At 41.5% G+C, this 20,700-nt stretch overlaps 1 protein-coding gene across 4 annotated transcripts in view; it reads right to left on the bottom strand.

Annotated features, from left to right (window-relative positions):
* Positions 1-18,389, bottom strand: part of LOC108896746 (uncharacterized) — a 28,884-nt gene extending 10,495 nt beyond the window's left edge. Inside the window, exons 1-6 of one of the 4 annotated variants that reach the window (XM_018695983.2) lie at positions 18,190-18,389; positions 9,520-9,604; positions 7,972-8,133; positions 3,253-3,450; positions 2,147-2,305; positions 26-106 (exon numbers count right to left, since the gene is read on the bottom strand). In XM_018695983.2, coding sequence (XP_018551499.1) covers positions 26-106; positions 2,147-2,305; positions 3,253-3,450; positions 7,972-8,133; positions 9,520-9,604; positions 18,190-18,251 — 747 coding nt within the window. In that variant the 5' untranslated portion in view covers positions 18,252-18,389. Of the gene's footprint in view, positions 1-25; positions 107-2,146; positions 2,306-3,252; positions 3,451-7,971; positions 8,134-9,519; positions 9,890-18,189 lie in introns of those variants that run through there. The other 3 variants (XM_018695984.2, XM_018695981.2, XM_018695982.2) reach the window with 3 other exon arrangements.
* Between the last annotated feature and the right edge of the window lie 2,311 nt (positions 18,390-20,700).

Here is a 20,700-nt window from a genome sequence, read left to right as displayed (position 1 = left end):
AGGTGTTCGGCAGAAATTAAGCTACCTTTGGAGAACTGGAGCCGCTGTCATCTGCTTCTTCCCTGGTATCTGCTAGATTATTGCAAAAAGACGAGCCACTGGCCCTCTGGTAGAGTACCACACATACACACACACATACACACACAGACAAAGACAGTGAGAGAGTTGTAACATAAAAAATATGTTCATTGACTGAAAATAAAATGTGAGTCTGTCAGTGTTTTCTGATACAAGTAAACTAGTCTATGATTCACAGGTTTCCACAATGTGTGGGAATCCTGGTGCTGGTTAAATTTTGGGATGATATGAAAGGTTAAAAAATACCATGCAAGATTAAAGTAAGTTATGTTGGTTAAGTTGTACTCCAGCAAATACCGAAACTGATCTCAGTCTACATGTATCGATTACAAGATTACTCCACTTGGAGAACTGTAAGTTTTTCGGGTGCAGATGTGATGCATGTCATCCTGGATACAGGTGTGTATGTAAGACAAGAGCAAGGTCGGGTGGAGAAAATCCTACCAATAAATGGAGAAATCTCTGTCTTTCTTTCTGTCTGTCCTTCAGTTTTCTTGACAACTTGCTCAACAAACAGAAAACATAGTTATCATAGCAAAAGCAAATGTAGTTTAAAATGAATAGAGAAATCTCTGTCCTCTGTTTTTTTTTAATCAACCACTCATCCAAAAAAACTTAACAGGTGCACTTTCTCGGCCTCTGGCAACACAACTGCAAAGTTTTAATCAGATTAGCAACTGTCAAGAAAATGTAAATACATTCATACAGACAGACAGCCAGGCAGGCAGACAGAGACTCCTCCATTTATGGAGGATGGTCAAAGGGAGGTGTTCAAGTATAAAAACTGTACAGGTCAAGATTCAGAGTGCAAAGGACAAATCTTTCATTTTCCAAATGTGGAGTTTGGGATGCCTCCATTGCTGTCAGACATACAAAGGTGACGGACAGTGGACACTGCACATGTAATTTCCCATTTCATGAGCCAGCCCCACATTGTTGTTGGTGAGTTCTTGACTGCAAAAAAGTTAGAATGACATCTGGCATGAATGAGGCTGTATGTTAGCTTTAGCTGGAAGCCACATTGATATTGCTGCATGTGTTGTTTATATTATAATTACATGCAGCCAAATGGGAAACACAGTTCAGATCAGCCTCCAACAGAGTCATAATGAGTTTCTGACAGCAACAAAATCTTGTATTTTGGTGAAAAGATGCCAACAAACTTTTAGTGGAATGGCTGCAAATGCCAACAAAATAAAATCCAATGTCCACACTAATACAATCAATTCAGCTCATTTATAGTAGCTATATACTATTTGTATTTTTCACTTTTTTCATATGTAACACAAGACGAAGGAATCTAATCTAGGCTGTTATCTGCTGTGACTAGTTAGCAGTAGGCCTAACCACCCTTAAATAATGCGTTAACAATCCCAAGCTGGAATAAGGAGTGTTTTTCCTGTTCTTCTTTCCATTCTGCAGATAGTGTCAGACTATTTCTTGGCTCTGCGCAGTAGTGCCTGGGCCTTTATTCACCTCTGTGTCAGAGAGGACCAAGCCTTTATGCTATTGCTACCTTGCCATCATTAGCTTCAGCCATTGTTGCATTTACAAGACAAGAAGTTTGGGCTAATGTTCCTCCGCTCAGACTGGACTGAAGCTAGACTGGATGCTATAGTGACTCACTATTGCAAAGTGGCTAGCTGGTTAGCATGCTAACCTGAGAAAAAGAACAGAAATGATAGAAAGAGAAGCAAAACAAGAATTAACATTGGTCTTATTTCCCACCACTCTCACTAGCTCTTAGTATTGAACAAAGTTTGAAGTCTAAATCAAAGCACTGTCTTTTACTTCTGTCTCTCTAGTATGGGTAAAGATACATAATGCAACTCAATTGTATCATTTCTTAGATTATCCTAAACCCATTTTTTTTCTCTATAACACTGTCTGTCTCTTATTCATTTCTAGCTCGCAAGCCCAAACTGAGATTACTCAAATTATGTCACTTGACAATACAGACGTAACTGCTATTAATGGAGCTGTGTGGAACTAAAACAATGTGATGTTTACTTTTTTCCTTGGCTCAAAAGTGCTTTAAGTAGCACTCATCATCATTACTCTGATTTACCATTATCAGGTCAGCATAGGCAGGCAGTGATTGGCTCCTTCCCCATGGCCTCATAGGAAGTGGATCATCTTCAGTGGTGTCTGCAGGAGATGCTGACTCCTCCAGCTGGCTTTCTGGAGTGACTGCACCTCCTGACAGAGAACACAGAGTGTGCTCTTCCTACAGGAAAAAGCAGAGTTAAGAGTTGTAACAGTGATAGGTGCAGACTTTAAAGACCACAGTTACCAAAGAAGTAACACTTTCTTTTTGTTTGACAGATCTTTCAAGTATCAAATGCATGAAAATTTTCAGTTTTTCCACTTCCTCAGTTTTTAAATAATATTATTGCAATATAATTGTGATCCTCTAACAATGACTTTGCCTGAGATGTTCTTCCTATTAAATGAAAAAATGTGAAGTTGAGTCTATCTACAGGGAAGTATTTCAATACTTAAATTACTGTAGTTACGTGCAGCAGTTTTCTTCTCCCTCCAAATGCAAGAAAAATGATTGATAACACCAAATAAGTGAAATACAGCACTATGTTAACATACTTTGAGCAAACAGTTGGGTAGAATGAAAAACATACTACTGCTGGAGCAGCTGAACAGAAGAAGTTTTCCCTGGTTACCTCCCTGAACATAGCTAGCTCCCTAAATAAAGCTGCACCTCTAAGAAAAGCAGAAAACACTCAGAATAGAAGCAGAGTGGTGGGTCTTCACAGTGGAACATTTTTGAGTTATTTTCAGTGGCAAATTTAAGTTTCAAAATTACGTTTAAACCAACAACTCAAATGGAATCCCTTTCTTTCAGAATAAGAAGCTTATTTCAGATGAAGGTGTTGACTGAGTTCTTATTCCAATAATGAATTAAAAGGCCCTGTGTATTGTTTATCTTCTCTGAATTTAAGCATCCTACTAATACTACTACTAAGTTTGTCGAATTAATGAAACAAAAACATTAGAAATCAAGATATTTAAAAGAGGACATAGCACAGGTTCATTCTGATTTTACATATTAAGTGACAAGAATATGTTTGACAGCAATATCATTTTTGAGTGACACTCAAAACATACTGTGTATTTGTGTGTGTGTATGCATATGTAAACATGCCCATCCTCTAGTACCTGCAGAATCTCTTCATAGGACTGTCTGATGGAGTCTTGCAGAGGAGTGTTCCTTTCTCCAGCCTCTTCCACCTTCTGCTTTGCCTGTTTCACCTCCTCTCTGAGCCTCCTCAACCTCCATCTGGCTCTGGCAAGTTCCCTCTCATACTCCTCTACTTGGCTCTCCTTCTGCACCTCCTCAGCCTGCAGAGACAGGATCTGGGAAGAATCCAGTCCAAGGGGATTAGTTTAAAGCAAATCATAAATAAAACTAACAAACAAACAAAGCACACCGTGGTCTATTACTTCCAAATAGTACAAGTGGTGCTGGCCATGGCCATTTTTCTTATACTCTTTAAACTCCCCCGACATTGAGTACATGTCTGTGAGATGCCAGCCCTACTTTCTCCCAAGAGAGCTAACTGCAGTGATTGTCACTGCTGTCTACATCCCACTGGACGCTAACACTAACACAGCGCGTTCTCTCCTGCTGAATGCCATAAATGAACAGCAGCGGGCCCACCCTGATGGCGCTCACATCATAGTGGGAGACTTTAACAAGACCAACTTAAAAACTGTACTACCGAAGTTCCACCAGCACGTCAAATGCCCAACAAGAGGAGGAAACACTCTCGATCACATGCACTCGAACATAAAGCACGGCTACAGAGCCATGCCCCTCCCCCACCTTGGCCAGTCAGACCATCTCTCCCTGCTGCTCACCCCTGCATACACCCCCCTCAGATGCAGATCCAGGCCTACCACAAAAACTGTTACAACTTGGCCTGAGACTGCACTCAGTGAACTATAAGACTGCTTCCAACACACAGACTGGGAACTCTTTGAGCACCAGGACCTTGAAACATTCACAGAGACCGTATTGGACTACATCAAGTTCTGTATGGGAACTGCGTCTGTGGAAAAAACCATCCGGGTTTTTCCAAACCAGAAACCCTGGATGACCAGCCAGATCCGCTCACTTCTCAAGGCCCGCAACACTGCCGAGCTGACCTGAAAAAAGGAATTAAAAAAGCCTAAGCGGACTATAAGGGGAGGATAGAGTCCCACCTCACCAGCAACAGACCACAGGAGGTGTGGCAGGGTCTCCAGAGCATCACCAACTACAGAGGCTGTGATGTGACAACAGGAGACCTGAGCGTGTCGATATCCTGATCACAAAACTGGTCACCTTGGGCCTCCCCCCTCTCACATGTACCTGGATCAAGGACTTTCTGACCAACAGACCCCAGACTGTGAGACTTGGCCCCCACCTCTCCTCCACCTGCACACTGAGCACCGGTTCACCACAGGGCTGCGTGCTGAGCCCCCTCCTGTACTGTCTCTACACCTACGATTGTAGTCCGGCCCACAGGAATATCATCATCGTGAAGTACGCTGATGACACCACAGTGGTAGGACTGATCTCAAAGGGAGACGAGACAACCTACAGGGAGGAGGTCCAGAAACTAATAACGTGGTTTACAGACAACAACCTGGCACTGAACACCACAAAACAAAGGAGATCATCATAGACTTCAGGAGGAATAGAACTGACCTGCCCCCCTCTACATCAGCAGCGAGTGTGTGGAGAGGGTCCACACATTCAGGTTCCTGGGAGTCCAGATCTCCGATGACCTCTCCTGGACGCACAACATCTCAGCGGTCATAAAGAAGGCAGAGCAGCGTCTTCACTTCCTGAGAGTCCTCAAAAAGAACAACCTAGACAGGAAGCTGCTGCTGGCCTTCTACCACTCATCCATTGAGAGCCTGCTGACGTACTGTATTTCCATCAGGTATGGAAGTTGCACTGAGGCAAACAGAGCGAGGCTTCAGAGAACAGTCAAAGCAGCACAGAGGATCGTTGGCTGCCCTCTCCCCTCCCTGACGGACATCTACACCACCCGGTGCCTCAGCAGAGCTCAGAGCATCGTCAAAGACAGCTCACATCCTGGTTCCCAGCTGTTTGACCTGTTGCCCTCTGACAGGCGCTACAGGTGCATCAAAGCCAGGACAAACAAACAGTTTCTTCCTGAGAGCCATCACCACCTTAAACTCTCACACACAACAACCCCCACCATCAACATAACACAGACTGCGCAATATAAACTTTCCTCACTCTGTGCACTTTAATATTTAATATTTAAAAACCTGTGCAATACATTCACACTCATACCTATACCTCATTGTATATAGAGTTGCACTGTTTTTGTATATCTTTTCTATACATATATTTTTTGTTTCTGTATATTTCTATGTTTGCACTGTAAAGGAGAAGCTCTCCAAACTTCTTGTACTTTTAGTATAATGACAATAAAGGGCATTCTATTCATTCTCTCATCTAACTGATCAAGACACTGAGTGTCAGGGTTTGAATGTTTTTCCTGTTTTATTTTGGTATTTTGTCTTGTCTTCCTGTTTCCTGTTCCTTGGTTATTCCAGTTGTCTTTACTTCCTTGTCTTGATTACTGTTGCCGCCCTAATGTGTTTCACCTGTGTGTCATTATCTCCTTGTCTAGGTGTATTTAGTCAGTGTCTCTCCTCTTGTCAGTTGCCAGATTGTCTTGTCCCTCGTGTCAGCTTTCCAGCCTTGTTTCCAGTTTTGACTCTTTGTGTTTCTGACCGTTGCCTGTGTACCTGATTTTGGATTTTGCCTGTTGCCTTTTGATACTGTTGCCTTACTGCCTTCTAGTGTGCCAGACTTTAGCTCGAAATAAAGAACCCGAACTGTGATTGTGTCTGAGTCCTGCATTTGGAGTCCTGCCCTGCCGTGTGTGTGATACTAAGCTGCTTTTTAAGTGAACTGGGATGTAGAATTCTGGTCAAGCTTCCCTATATCTAAAAGACTATTGTTCACAATCAGCAGATCTGCTTTCAGCCATTTACACTCAACTAATGACCTAGATGCTAGCTACTTGTGTAATACCATCAGCTAAATTACACCCATAGAAAAGGATTTACCACTCTGTTTCATTTGAAAATGAAATGGGCACAGGTCACTGTCTTCATTTTGTAACAGGATGCAGAGATCAACCCAGACAACAAGTAACAGTTTCCTGCAGAAGATTGGCAAAATTGATGTTTACCAAAGATTTTCTTCCCATCTTACAACTTAAGAGACTGATAATGTTTGTTGAAGCCTTTTCAAAACCCACCTCCTGTAATTTAAAATTTCACTCAGTTTAGATGTTAATCATGCCTCAACATTAATTACCAGCAAATGGCTTTCTGTTCCATACAATGTACTGTTAAATGGCTAGTAGGGATAGACCAAGTATCGGCCGGGCCGATCATCGGCGCCAATGTTCGGCATTTTGACGCATATTGGCATCTGCCTTTTTTTTAATCCGACGGCTGATAAGAGATCAATTTAAAACTGGGTTATTTTGGCTCTGAGGCAGCTGTGCTTCTCTGTCTGCAGTCACTACTCTGTCTCCAGCATTGTCCCGCCCACAGCACCATCTGATTGGTTACACGCAGAGCCACGGCACGGCTAACAGCCAATCAGCAGTGAAAGCTGTGCATGCACAGTGGTCACACACACACTGAACAACTCTGCTTATTGCACCACAATCTGGTGCTGCTCAACTGGGACTACTAATTGATTTGAGACTCACATTTCTGTGCAAATTTTATTTAACTTTGTTTTATTTACTTTATAAAACTTCAGGAAGCTATTTATTTATTTAATATTTCAGTTAACTTTATAAGAGATGCTGCTGACCCTGGGAACTCCCTGCACTTTTTGTTTTTGTTTGAACTTAAAACAAAGATAAGTGAAAGATAAAATAATATTTCAGTTATATTGAAATTTTGGAAAGCTTTATTTACTCTAGAAAACTTTAGGGAGCTATTTATTTGTTTAAGTTTTCATTTAACTTTCTAAGACATGCTGCTGAGCCTGAGAGCTCCCTGCACTTTTTGTTAGAATTTTAAAACAAAGATGTCTATTGTCTAAGATAAAAAAAAAAACATAAACATGTTGCAAATCTGAAAAGCTGTTTAATAAACATATGCTTAAAGGCATTTAAACAAAGTTAAGTGTTGGAGTTTCTATTATTCAAAATTTGACACCAATATTTTCACTTTTACTGCAAATGAATATTGACTCCAAATATCGGTTATCGGCCTCCTTGACTAATAATCGGTATCTGTATCGGCCCTGAAAAAAACATATTGGTCTATCACTAGTTTGAAACATGCTTCCCAGCTTCTTTATTTTGTTGTTCTAATGATTAGTGACAAACTAAAGGGAGAGCTTCTAGAGCTTTAGCTAGGACTAGGTTCCCTGCCATCAGCAGAAGAGCCACTGTTGCCAGATTGTGTGCCTTGAAAAAAACACTGATATTTTGGAATTAATTTTAGTTGTTTGGGGTCGACATCACTCATCTTTGGTTTTGGTAGGATTTATAACACTTGTTGGACAGCTTTGGCTTTGTTGGACCTGTCTCTCCTCTCTAACTACAACACACTACAACACACATGGAAAAGAGAAAAGAAATGGAACTGTAAATGACAAGAGTTTTTCAATTTTACATTTTTTTCTTTGATTTCTAGAGAAGGTGGGGGTCCCTTTGGGCTGCCCACCCCACTAAGACAATGCTAGAGCGTTGTCTCTGTAAATCATAAATGGACAGACCCTCAACGTCCAAGAGTAAAGCCAAATTATCAGCATTTTTTATATCTGCCAAAGGTGGCTTTGCTGTTATTCCCTCCCACCCCCACCTCGGAAATACTGATTACCTGTTGACTCTCTTCATAGCAGAGCTGTCTGGTTGCCTTTATTTGCTGCACCAGTTTCTCTTTGTGTCTTTCTAATTTCACCAGAGTCTCCTCCAGCTCCTTGCGGTCCGACTGCTGCTCCTGAAGCTCCAAGTTCTCCACTGCCACTGCATTCTCCAGCTCCTGCAATCGAATGCGCACACACAGTTTAGGCTTTCATGATTATTCAAACTCATCTTTGAAATGATAAAGATGCACCAGCACACACAGACACAAGTGAGAAATATCAACTGAAATGTTCTTTGACTACATCCAAATGATCCCAGAGACAGTAAGTAGAACATTTTGATTCACTTAAAGTTGGAGAGAGTGCTTCTAATCCAACAGACTTTTTGTCAGATTCAGTGAATATCTCCTCGTGGCCTGCTAGCTGTCCGTTCTGTGTGTGTGCTGAAAAAGAAATCCAGTGTTCCTACATAGCCCTAGCTCTGTAAATGGGGGACAAACAAAGTGCCTTGAACCAAGCTGCACAACAGTATTTCAATGAAACTTAATGGATTTATGGTCCACCAGCCCACTGATGGATTTGACCAGAAGAGTTTAAAGGCATGAAGATGACTGTGGAGGTTGCTCTGTTTCTGGTTGACAGGACATTGTTTTGTCCTGTTTGCAATAGTTAATCTCATCTGGTTAGATGGCAAGTTGATATCAGTGTCATTTTTTTGTTTTGACAGCACACAGCCTTGGCCCTCAGTTATATACCTGTAGTAAATATCTGCACATGGATGTACTGTGTACCCTCATATATAGATATTAACTGTAGGTTGAAAAATATGGGTAATATGGGAAACATGGGTAAATTGTAGAGATTTTGCAGATTTTTCCTACAATACCACTAACATACCAAATAATGTCATTTGTGGGTTGCCTCCTGAGAGTAAAAATATATGCCATGTAATGAAGGCATGATGTGACCATGCCAGAAGCCTGTAGATAAAGGGAGTAATGATAACAAGGAAAAATAGCTAGGGGTTCAAAGACATGCACCATGTGCAGTAAGCATGATATCAACTAAGTTAAATTAACTAACTAACATCAGTTGTAATAATAAAAACATTGAAATCAAAATTAGGTAAAAATTCTCAAACTGTCTTTAGGTCCTGATCGTTTCAGTTAGTTCAGTTATAGAGAAATGATCCCTGATAAAATAACCGTTGCCATCCCTTTATATAGAAATTAAATTAATCTCATAACAACAAACCAGACACCTGGGACATTTAGGGACCCAGAGAACCTTTGTTTTGCAAAGCTCATAATTCAGATTCGCACTGAGAACATGTGTATCTACTGCTTCATCCAGTCTAAGACTAGTCTTACAGCATCATGACATCACATGAGAAATCCAGTGATGTAGGAGTCCCAAAGTAAAAACACTGCACACACCAACACTGATGCATATGTCATATACGCCTTGCCCACATTTACAAAAAAAAATGTAATACCAAAAACAAAATACATTAACACAGATGTATAAAAACCCAACACACAAACACATGCACACACACACACCAGTGCTAGGTGCTGCGGTCTTCTTACTCTGATCTCGGTTGCCTTGGCGAGGACTCTCTCATCTGTTTCCTCGACGTCCATGTCCCTGGGAGACGACCAGCAGAGAAGACAGGAGTGTTTAAGGAGGGAGGAGAGGGAGCACTCACTCTTCCAGTCAGCCTTTCCTCCATCATGTCCTCCTTCCCATGATCCCTCTATTTTTTCCTGCTGCACTGCAGGCTCCTCCATTGCTGTTCTTGCTAGCTGTCGCTACACTGCAGAGGAGGTGGAGCTGTTGTGTGTGCGTGTGTGTGTGCGTGTGTGTGTGTGTGTGTGTTGATCAATACATGCAGGCAGAATGCACCAATATAAGAATGGAAAGGGGGGGGGGGGGGGGGGGTTGACAGCAGTAGCATAGGAAAATGTCCTTCTTCTTTTCTAGTCTCCTTTCATGTCTTTCATCTTCCTTCCTTTTTTCCCTTCTACCATCATGCTGCTTCTCTAATCCTCTCACAGCTTGCCCCTCCTCCTCTATTTCTCCTCCCCCTCCATCACCGTCACTGGCTACTGCAGTATGCATCGGTCCACACACACACACACACATTGCAAGCATTGATTGAGCCAAGAATCCCAGAGAGCACAGGCTCAGGAACCTGGACAGGCAAACATTACCAATCAATTCATAAAAGCATTTTAAATATGTGAAGAGATTTAATTAAGATAAGATAAGATAAATTTACATTTAATATTAATGGCAGTATATGGTTTATGCGTTCATAGTGATTTATTATTATTAGAATAATAATAATAATAAAACATTTTTCCTGTAAAACATTTCTCTCGGAAACATGCATTACAACAGTTAAGTAAAAATAAAGCTGCATTATTATTATTATTATGGCCACTTGCAACTATTCTGCCCTTAAACAAAAACTTGTTTCAGCCCACATCCAGCAGTTACAGAGCAACACGATGGTTCATCTTAAGTGGTGTTTGTGGCCATCTGATGTATCCAACACCAACATTCGCTCTCTTTTAGCTGTTTTCAGTTCTTGAAACTCTTGAGTCAAATATCTGGCATTTCTGCTGTTAAATGCTCCACTATTTTCACCAAGCTAGGCTCTAACTGTGTCTGATGTGTGCTGCTGAGCATAAATGCCAGGATTAATTCTCAACAGCAATAAATATTTATCATTGCATTAATTCAGATAATGACGGCATACTGACGGGAAAAGAATATATGTATTTCTACTCAAACATGTAGCCACAGAGGAGATAGGTTTACAAGTCAAGTGCAAGTCTGTAAAATCATAGATGAACAGATGCCGCCCCCAAACATCAGAAAAGTCCACAAGCTCAGACCACAATATCAGCGTTTTTTTATTCGTGCTATATGCCAATGGTAGCTTTGCTGTCTGGGAGGCTAGCCCTAGTACTCACCCCCAGCATCCGTATATAACTGTAATATAACCCCCAACCCCCCAGTAGTAATTCTAGGGGAAACACTAAACAGTTGTTGTTTTTTTTTTTTTCTTAACCAAATTACCTTATACTAATTGAAACATTATTGCATGACTTATGTAGATGTGCGTTTGTTATTGTTTGGATCAGGGGTGTTGCTAAGCATAAAGCTCTACTGGGGCACAGGGGCACATCTGGTGATGCCCCTGGTTTGGATGTAATAGTATGCTTTTTCCAAGAGTGTGGCAGTGGGGTTGGTATGTGTGTGCGGGGTGGTTAAGAGTAAGGACACTAATAGTTATGGCCTAAATCCCCATCCGGTTATGCTTTCCAATCATCCAGTGATAGGAAGCAGGTATAGAAGAGTTTCCTCACAAGCCAGACCATCCATTAACACAATGAAGGAGATAGAATAGAATGCCCTTTATTGTCATAATATTAAAAGTACAACGAGATTGGAGAGCTTCTCCTTTTCAGTGCAAACATACAAAATATGCAGAAACAAAATATATAGAAAAGATAAAAAAACAGTGCAACTCTATATACAATGAGGTATAAGTGTGAATGTGAATGTATTGTACAGGACGGTGGTACAGTTAAATAGTTAAATATTAAAGTGCACAGAGTGAGGAAAGTTTATATTGCGCAGTCTGTGTTATGTTAATGGTGGGGGTTGTTGTGTGTGAGAGTTTAAGGTGGTGATGGCTCTCAGGAAGAAACTGTTTTTCAGTCTGTTTGTCCTGGCTTTGATGCACCTGTAGCGCCTGCCAGAGGGCAACAGGTCAAACAGCCTGATGGAAATACAGTACGTCAGCAGGCTCTCAATGGATGAGTGGTAGAAGGCCAGCAGCAGCTTCCTGTCTAGGTTGTTCTTTTTGAGGACTCTCAGGAAGTGTAGACGCTGCTCTGCCTTCTTTATGACCGCTGAGATGTTGTGCGTCCAGGAGAGGTCATCAGAGATCTGGACTCCCAGGAACCTGAATGTGTGGACCCTCTCCACACACTCGCCGTTGATGTAGAGGGGAGCAGGTCAGTTCTATTCCTCCTGAAGTCTATGATGATCTCCTTTGTTTTGTGGTGTTCAGTGCCAGGTTGTTGTCTGTAAACCAGGTTATTAGTTTCTGGACCTCCTCCCTGTAGGTTGTCTCGTCTCCCTTTGAGATCAGTCCTACCACTGTGGTGTCATCAGCGTACTTCACGATGATGATATTCCTGTGGGCCGGACTGCAATCGTAGGTGTAGAGACAGTACAGGAGGGGGCTCAGCACGCAGCCCTGTGGTGAACCGGTGCTCAGTGTGCGGGTGGAGGAGAGGTGGGGGCCAAGTCTCGCAGTCTGGGGTCTGTTGGTCAGAAAGTCCTTGATCCAGGTACATGTGAGAGGGGGGAGGCCCAAGGTGACCAGTTTTGTGATCAGGATATCCGGGATGATTGTGTTGAATGTCGAGCTGTAATCCACAAAGAGCATCCTCGCATAGCTCTGCTGTTGCTCCAGGTGGCTCAGCACAGCATGCAGAGCAATGGTGATGGCGTCCTCTGTGGATCTGTTTGCCCGGTATGCGAACTGATGGGGGTCAAGTGTGGATGGGAGACAGTCTTTGATGTGCTGGAGAACCAGTCTCTCAAAGCACTTCGTAATTACAGGTGTGAGGGCAACAGGGTGGTAGTCATTAATGCTGGTTGTGGGTGACTTTTTTGGTACTGGGATTATTGTGGCGGATTTCAGGCAGGAGGGGATGACTGCTTGGGCCAGGGAGACATTGAAGATCCTGCAGAAGACGCAGGACGGCTGGTGGGCACATGCTCTGAGCACCTTGCCAGGTAGTCAGTCTGGGCCAGCAGACTTCCTGGGGTTCACTGTAAGGAGCACACGCTTCACATCGTGCTCCTCTACAGTGGATAGGGGGTTGCTGGAGCTTGGTGGGGGTGGGGGCAGGGCTGAAGCAGATGAGTGTCACTGCGATGATTCAAAACGAGCAAAGAAGCAGTTGAGCTCCTCTGCCAGCAACACACTCAGGTCTCCTATTGTTACATCACAGCCTCTGTAGTTGGTGATGCTCTGGAGACCCTGCCACACCTGGTGGTCTGTTGCTGGTGAGGTGGGACTCTATCCTCCCCTTATAGTCCGCTTAGGCTTTTTTAATTCCTTTTTTCAGGTCAGCTCGAACCGCACTGTAAAGGGCTCTGTTGTCTGACCTGAAGGCAGGGTTGCGGGCCTTGAGAAGTGAGCGGACCCGGCTGGTCATCCAGGATTTCTGGTTTGGAAAAACCCGGATGGTTTTTTCCATAGACGCAGTTCCCATACAGAACTTGATGTAGTCCAATACAGTCTTTGTGAATGTTTTCAGGTCCTGATGCATGCAACCCCAGTGGGCACAAGGCCATATTGACAGTAGGAATAAACACTCAAAATCTCCAGACTAAAAATGAGTTCAGTCTATCCAAGAAGACTTCATCTCTGACATCTGGGTGTTATGTTTATCATGACAAGTAACATGAAAGGAACTATTTTGATTGGACCCCCATTTATCTCTCTCTTCAGGGCATTAGCAGGTCCCTTGCCATGAATCACACTGCATTCCAATATTAACTATTAACAATATTAACTATTTTTCCTAATGTCTGAGAAATATTAAATAATTGTCCAACCACTCTGTAATTAGTTAGTAGAGGGCAATTGAAATAATAATTAAAATTAAAAAATAATTAAATTAAGAAAATAGGGAACTGCTGGAATGCTACTACACAAGCAACCTCAGTAGGAGGGGTTATATGTAGAGGCTATGAAATATATGGATGCTTCAAAAACAAACATCTATGCTGACAAAGAAACAACTTCTAGCTCAGTGACACCCCCCAATGGCTACTGCTATCACAACTAGAGACTGATGAAGTACAATGAACATGCTATGGCAAGGGAGAGCCAGGACAACAGGTTAGGGGGGAGACATCATCATTTTCATCATCATCATCATCATCATCATCATCCCCACACCAACCCCAGTAACAAGCGATTCCCTAAAAACAAGTGCAGCTGACCTGGGATTGAGGGTCATGGCCAAGCTGGACACCTGGCACTCCTGTGGCCAATTGCCAAGACTAAGTGACAAAGTACCTTCGGAAAATCTACTAGAAATCTACTGAATGCAGCACTACATACTACCCCTACTAAATCCATGACAGAGACCAACAAGCTGATATACACCACAGCAACAGTGAGCCTAGAGATGCTTGTCTACAATATGAACACCATAAGCCATAAGCCACATTATGCCCCATGGAGATCAAGGCAACATGGACAGAAGTTAGTCAGCTCTCAGAATTACAAAAAAGTGTGATGATGAGGTAACTACTTAACTACATATGAAGAGATACACACGAGAAGCAGAAGCTAAAAGAATAAACAGTATATTCTCCGCCGAACCATCCAAAGTGTAAAGGTGATAACACTGGGACTGAACAGTATTGGAAGAACATGTGGGAGAAGGAGGTATCACATAACACCAATGCTCAGTGGCTAGTAGATCTAAGAGTAGACCACAATAATCTTCCAGAACAGGATCCAATAACCATCATAATGGCAAACATCCAAGAAAGAGTGTCAGAAAAGCTAGACAACACCCCGCCCTGACATGATCCACATCTACATAACTGAACTCAATGAACACCAGCTGTTGATGGATGAGACCCATCCAGAGTGGATAACTCAATGACGGATAGTCCTGATAAGGAAGGATCCTCAGAAGGGAGCTATTCTATCTAACTACCAGCCAATTACCTGCCTCTACATGGAACATAAAAGGTCCTATCAGGCATCATAGTGGCTAAGATAAGTAGGCACATGGCTCAATACATGAGCCGGGCACCGAAAGAAATTGCTAAGCACCAACTACTGGTCGATAAAGGAGTCACTCATAACTGCAAGACCAGGCAGATTAACCTGGATTGCTTACAAGAAAACCTATGACTCAATGCCACATACATTGATGCTGGAATGCTTGGAAACATCAACAGGACACTAAGATCCTAAAGGACACTAAAATCCTAAAGGATCTGTGGAAAACAACTCTTGAGGCCAAATCAAAGAACATTGCACAATTTAGCGCAACATATACCAAGGTGATACACTATCCCCACTGCTGTTCTGAATGTGCCCCGTACCCCCTAAGCCAGATCATCACAAAGAGTGACTACAGATACGAGTTCTGAAGTGGAGCAACTGTCACGGCTTAGCAGCTGGACCCCTGAGCAGACACAGAATCATACACACACGCAAGAGCAGGAACATCTGCACTGGGTATGGGCCGGAAATCCTTCTAAGGTGACTGAGAATGACCAAGCTAAAATCCTATAGAACTCTCAGATTCAGACTGACAACAGACAAACTAACAACCAGACACTGTGTTGGTCGACAAACAACAGAGGAAGGCAGTAGTGATAGATGTAGGAATCACAAGCAACAGCAACATCAAGAAGACCTGTCTAGTAAACAGGAGATCCTGGGTTCGAATCCCAGCAGTGCCTTTCTTCATACGTAATTTCCCTAAAGGAGTCATCCCAAAGGGATCAATAAAGTCTGTCTAAGTCTAAGTCTAAGTCTAAGGAACATGAGAAGCTCAAGAAAAGCCAATTGCTGAAAGAGGAGCTAGAAAAGATCTGGAGCTAGAAGGCAACAGTGGTGCCAGTGGTAATCAGAGCACTAGGGGCTGTGACCCTAAAACTGTGGGGGTGGCTCCAGCAGATTCCAGTTGTAACATCTGAGGTCTCTGACTAGAAGAGTGCAGTTCTAGGAACAGCTAAGATATTATGCTAAACCCTCAAAACTCCCAGGCTTCTGGTTGAGAACATGAGCTTGAAGAAGACTTAGACTTAAACTTAATTTCCCTGAGAGAGTCATCCAAAGGGATCATTAAGTCTAGTCTAAGACACACACACACACACACACACACACACACACACACACAGGGTGAGAGGGAGATTTTGTGTTATTGTGCTATGTGTTATTTTGTGTAACATTCTTATTTGATTATACTATTTAATTCATTATTATTAACTTTTGGACATTTAGCCTTTTTATGATATATGATATGATGAAAAATATCTTCAAAATAACTACATTGTTTTTGTAAATAATTTCTATTTGCTGGTTTCTATTTATTTGTTGTGGGTCAGATGAGGGGTCTGGGTGTTTAAAATATTTAAATGTTTTATTCCAGGACCTTCAGTATGTCAATCTAGAGGATCATGAAAAATAAGGGGTATCAGACTTCAGCAGTTATTTCAATGTGTCCAACACATATTTAATCCAAGTTTGGGAAGATCAAAAAAGATGGAAGATGAAAGTACAGGTCACTGAATATTTGTGAACAACATTCTGCAACAAAATTAAGCCTATAATTATAGCCAAAATGATAATGACAATTATTTTGATACACTTTGATGTCATAATTATTTATCACAATTATTCGTTGAATTTAAGGACAAAATATTCTTATTGCACTTCAACATTTCAGTCACTCTAAATCCAAAATACTTCCAAACAACGGACAATGCTCCTTTTCAATGGACTTGCTCTTCACCTTTTGCTCCAGACATTACAGTGTTTTTCCCTTCCATTGTCTTGCAAATCATATAGACAGACAACTTTTATTACACACGCTATCTGCCAACAGCAGCTTTGCTGGCAGGGGAGGCAAGCCATAGTCCTCTCCTCTACCTATCTATCACTCCTACTATTAATTGACTGGACAGTTGGAAATTAACTTCCCAGTGAATGACTGTCAGCAAAAATCACTCTTATATAATGAACTATACTACACCTTAAATTCATTAGAAACATGGTTTTGTAGGGTTTCCATTATTCCAACAGTCTTCAACTATTATTAGGAAGAGCCAAAATTTATTTATTTTCTTCTGGTTTTCAAAACAACACTGATTTAAAGTGAGCAACGCTAATTCATATATCAAACCTGTCCTGCCAAGACCCTGTTTTAAGAAAAGAATAGGTATAAATCCACTTCAGTTAGTTTCTATATTGATCCACCTTTCTTCCCAAGTATTTGTACTATTTCACAGTCTTGAGTGAGTTAGTTACTGTCACATTGTCACAAGGTTGAGCTGAGGAATAGATTTTAAAATAGAACATTTGTTTGAACGTGGGTGAAAAGTTCATATTTGGACTGCAATGGCCTGTTCGAATTAAGCGCATCAGACTATATGAAGTAGTTTGTGATCCAGCAGAGGACGCGCTATCAGCTTATTGACCTGGCAGTAAACTAAGCAAATGATAATACAATGTTGATCTCTTATGAAAATAGCAAACAAAGCCATCCTGAGCGGATAATCACGACACCGAAAGATATGAGAAGCAGCGTGTGGAAGTACTTTGGTTTCTACAACATGTATGGAAAAGTAATGAATAAAGATAAGCTTGTTTGTCATATTTCAGATTTTTTTGATCTTGATTTTTTGAAAAAGTGACAGCCTGAGTATATATTATTTTGTATTTCATATTAGAGCCAGAGTCTATGAGCTAGACCAATAAATGATCCAGGCTGATATATCACCTGATATCTGGTGCCAATACCAGTTGACACTGGACAAGAGGCAGGTATACAACATGGACAGGTAAGCAGTCTATGGCAGAGCTGACAAACAACCATTCCAACTCATATTCACACACACCCACACACACACACAGATGGGCAGTTAACCTAAATTGCATGTCTTTGGATTGTGGGAGGAAGTCAGAGTAATCTAGTATCAGTATCAGTTTGGATTTTAGTATTATTTGCAGATGCATGTAGCTGGTTAAGGTAGTAGTTAAGATAATAACTAGTACAATTTAATGGACTCAGCAAAAGTACCACAGTTCTCTCTGAAATGCAGTGTAGCCGCAGACAATACACGGGTAAAAACGAGCACGTCAAGATCTAAGGTACCCGAGTAGGCTAGATGTTCGCCAACTATCCACCACTGCAGGTGGGCTCAGTCATGTACATGCCATACTGATGAACGCTGAGCTCATTTTGCACATCTGCTAAACCCCCAATACCTTGAGAAGGCCTTGAGTTGCTCCACTATTTTAACTTCAAGCTTCAATCTGAATGACGACTGTTTATCAAACAACAAATTTTTCATTTAATGAGTAGCCATTGATGAAACAATGCGACTCATGCGAGCGTAGCATACTTCTCTTATTATTTGTGGAGGAGCATTGACGGTGCGTTTACCCTTCATCCTTCGGGTTTCTTGCTCCAGGTGTCCGCAGGCAGTCTAGAATAAATCGCATCATCACTGCAGTGCTCGCGCTCTCATTCTCTAGCTGCCTCCCCCGTCACTGACAGGAGTTTTGCAGCAGCCGTGCTAATAAACCTCCAGACAGCTCCCTTTCAAGCGCAGACTGTAACCGGAGGAGGAGAGGCAAACGCCGGTTAGCTGCAAATAAGCGCATCACCTACAAGAATAAACAGATCTGATTGTCTGACCCTTCAATATAAGACCAAGTCGTGTGACGAAGCGCAGGACAATAAGTGAAAAAATATCATGCAATAGGGTATGATATTTTGTATCTGGTTAACATAGGGCTTAGGAGTTCTGTTCTCCCTAAAAGCAAACGTATTTATCAATGTATGGTTGCTTTTAAAAACAACATATGGCAACGTATGGTAAACACGCTGCTTTTACGTTGAAGGAAAACCCTGACTGTTTCCGGCGTTGTATCACTGTGGTTGCTTGACGCAGGTGTCACTGCTCTTCCGCAGCATCTCTTGTGGTGCCGTCGGTCTAGAAAAAGTAATGTTTGTCCCGTTTATAAACAGCCTAAACCGTGCGATGTGACGGCTGCACTAACCTATTCAATCAGGACAAACAGACATAGCATCATCGCTTCTGAGAAAAAAAGACTACAAGAGAAACTAAAATGTGGAAAATGCGTGTGAATGCTGAGAGCTGAATGGATCACTGAAACAATGCTGAAATGAAATTATTGTTGAAGTGCAGAGGAAAAACTTAAAAGTTGAAAGGCAAAAGTCGTTGCTGAAGCAATGTTTAAAAATGGTGGAAATTAGCAGAGAGAAAGGGTAGATGCAGAAGCTGAAAGTTAAAACCAACAGCTGAAACATTCATTTGAATAGCAAAATTGCAGACAAATTTGAACATTTTAAAAAGCATAAACAGCTAATGCAAAAAGCAGCAAATGTAAGAAGGTTAATACTTTAAACCTTTTGATAGTTGAATGGTTTCTGGAGGAGTAGTTACAACCCAAACAGTGGTGGAAGCAGAAAGGAAAAACAGCTAAATGCAGAATCAAAAGTTGGAAGTCAAAATGTAAAACTGGTGATGGAAGCTTAAGTGCATTAGATAGAAAAGCAGAGAGCACAAACATGTTGTAGAATCAGCTTAAAGGCAAATAATACACAGCCAAAGCTGGATGATGAAATAAAATAAGAAGAAATTCTTTGTATTAATATCAGATGATCTTTATCTGCAGAATGTCTGAACTTCCTAACAGGAAAAATGGAAAGAAGTAGGTATCATTTGTATGTGTCTATGTACAGTATGTGTGTAAACAACACCTGTTGTGTGTTAACTGTCTTGGAGGTTTTACTTTGAAAATCTGTATGTGTGTGTGTGTGTGTGTGTTTGTGTGTGTGTGTGTGTTTTCTATCACCAACTGAAATTAACTGCCAAGTTACTCCTGATTGAAACTGCTCTAAAACCTGTTTGAAGTGAAAACTGTTGAACTGTGTGTGAATCCATGTCTTCTATGTGCTGTGGAGACAGTTTGTAGCAGGATTTTGACAGAAAAGTAAGTCAAGAGTTTGATAAACAGCACAGACATCAGAGATCAGCTGATCACAGTCACCTGTTTGAGTCCAACTGCACTCACAGGTTACCATAGCAATATCAAGGTCTCAGCCTCAACTGTCAGATTTTGCTCTGCGCACCTCTTGAACTACTCATATTAATTCAAAAACCTGTAACGCCTCTCAATGAAATCTGGTGCCTACCAGTGGTGGGAGACTTTCCTGAGACTAGACTAGATAAAGTGAAAATGGCTTCAGTATGGCAGTTTAAAAACTGGTCTCTGCCGAGAGAGGACCAGATCACTTTACACTAAGGTCAAAGGAGCTGCTGATGGCTGTAAATCCTATGGCTTAGGGAGTCACACTGTGTGACAGAGCACAACAATATCTACAATTTGAGGTATAAATTGTGTGTGAGAAGTGAAAGGTGTGGACAGAATAATAAAGATTACGACAACTAATAACAGCATTCACACTAAAAAATCTGCTCATCTCTTTTTCACGGTTGTCAGTACACATTCTAACCCAACACCTTTTCAGATCCTAAAAAGCTATATGTTAGTAGAACACTTTAACAGGTAGATTGGCTGTGCACAGCAGTAGGCCTGATGAACAAACCAACCATATGTCAGGCTAAAAATCCTCAGAACATCAGCCAAAGAATAAATCTCTTTTCACTGATAAAGCCTAAACTCACAGTCACAATTCCAAACAGACATCAATATGGCACACTATTTGGTCCATAAAACAGGTCCCCTCTGTGTTACTGTTAATAAGAGCAAAAACACTGGATCAATGTGATGCTAACATTGTTTTATTTTGTGACCCAGTGCAGGAATGCTGCTGATGTTTCTGTCTCTGCTAAAAAAGCTATTGTCCAATCATTCATTTTAGTAGAATAATATTCTGGCAGCAGGAAAGTAAGAGCTTTAAAAA

Source organism: Lates calcarifer, linkage group LG4 (assembly GCF_001640805.2).
Source record: "Lates calcarifer isolate ASB-BC8 linkage group LG4, TLL_Latcal_v3, whole genome shotgun sequence".
NCBI lineage: Eukaryota > Metazoa > Chordata > Actinopteri > Centropomidae > Lates > Lates calcarifer.
Note: the sequence above shows the minus strand (reverse complement) of the source record. Positions and strands in the feature narration are given on the sequence as shown.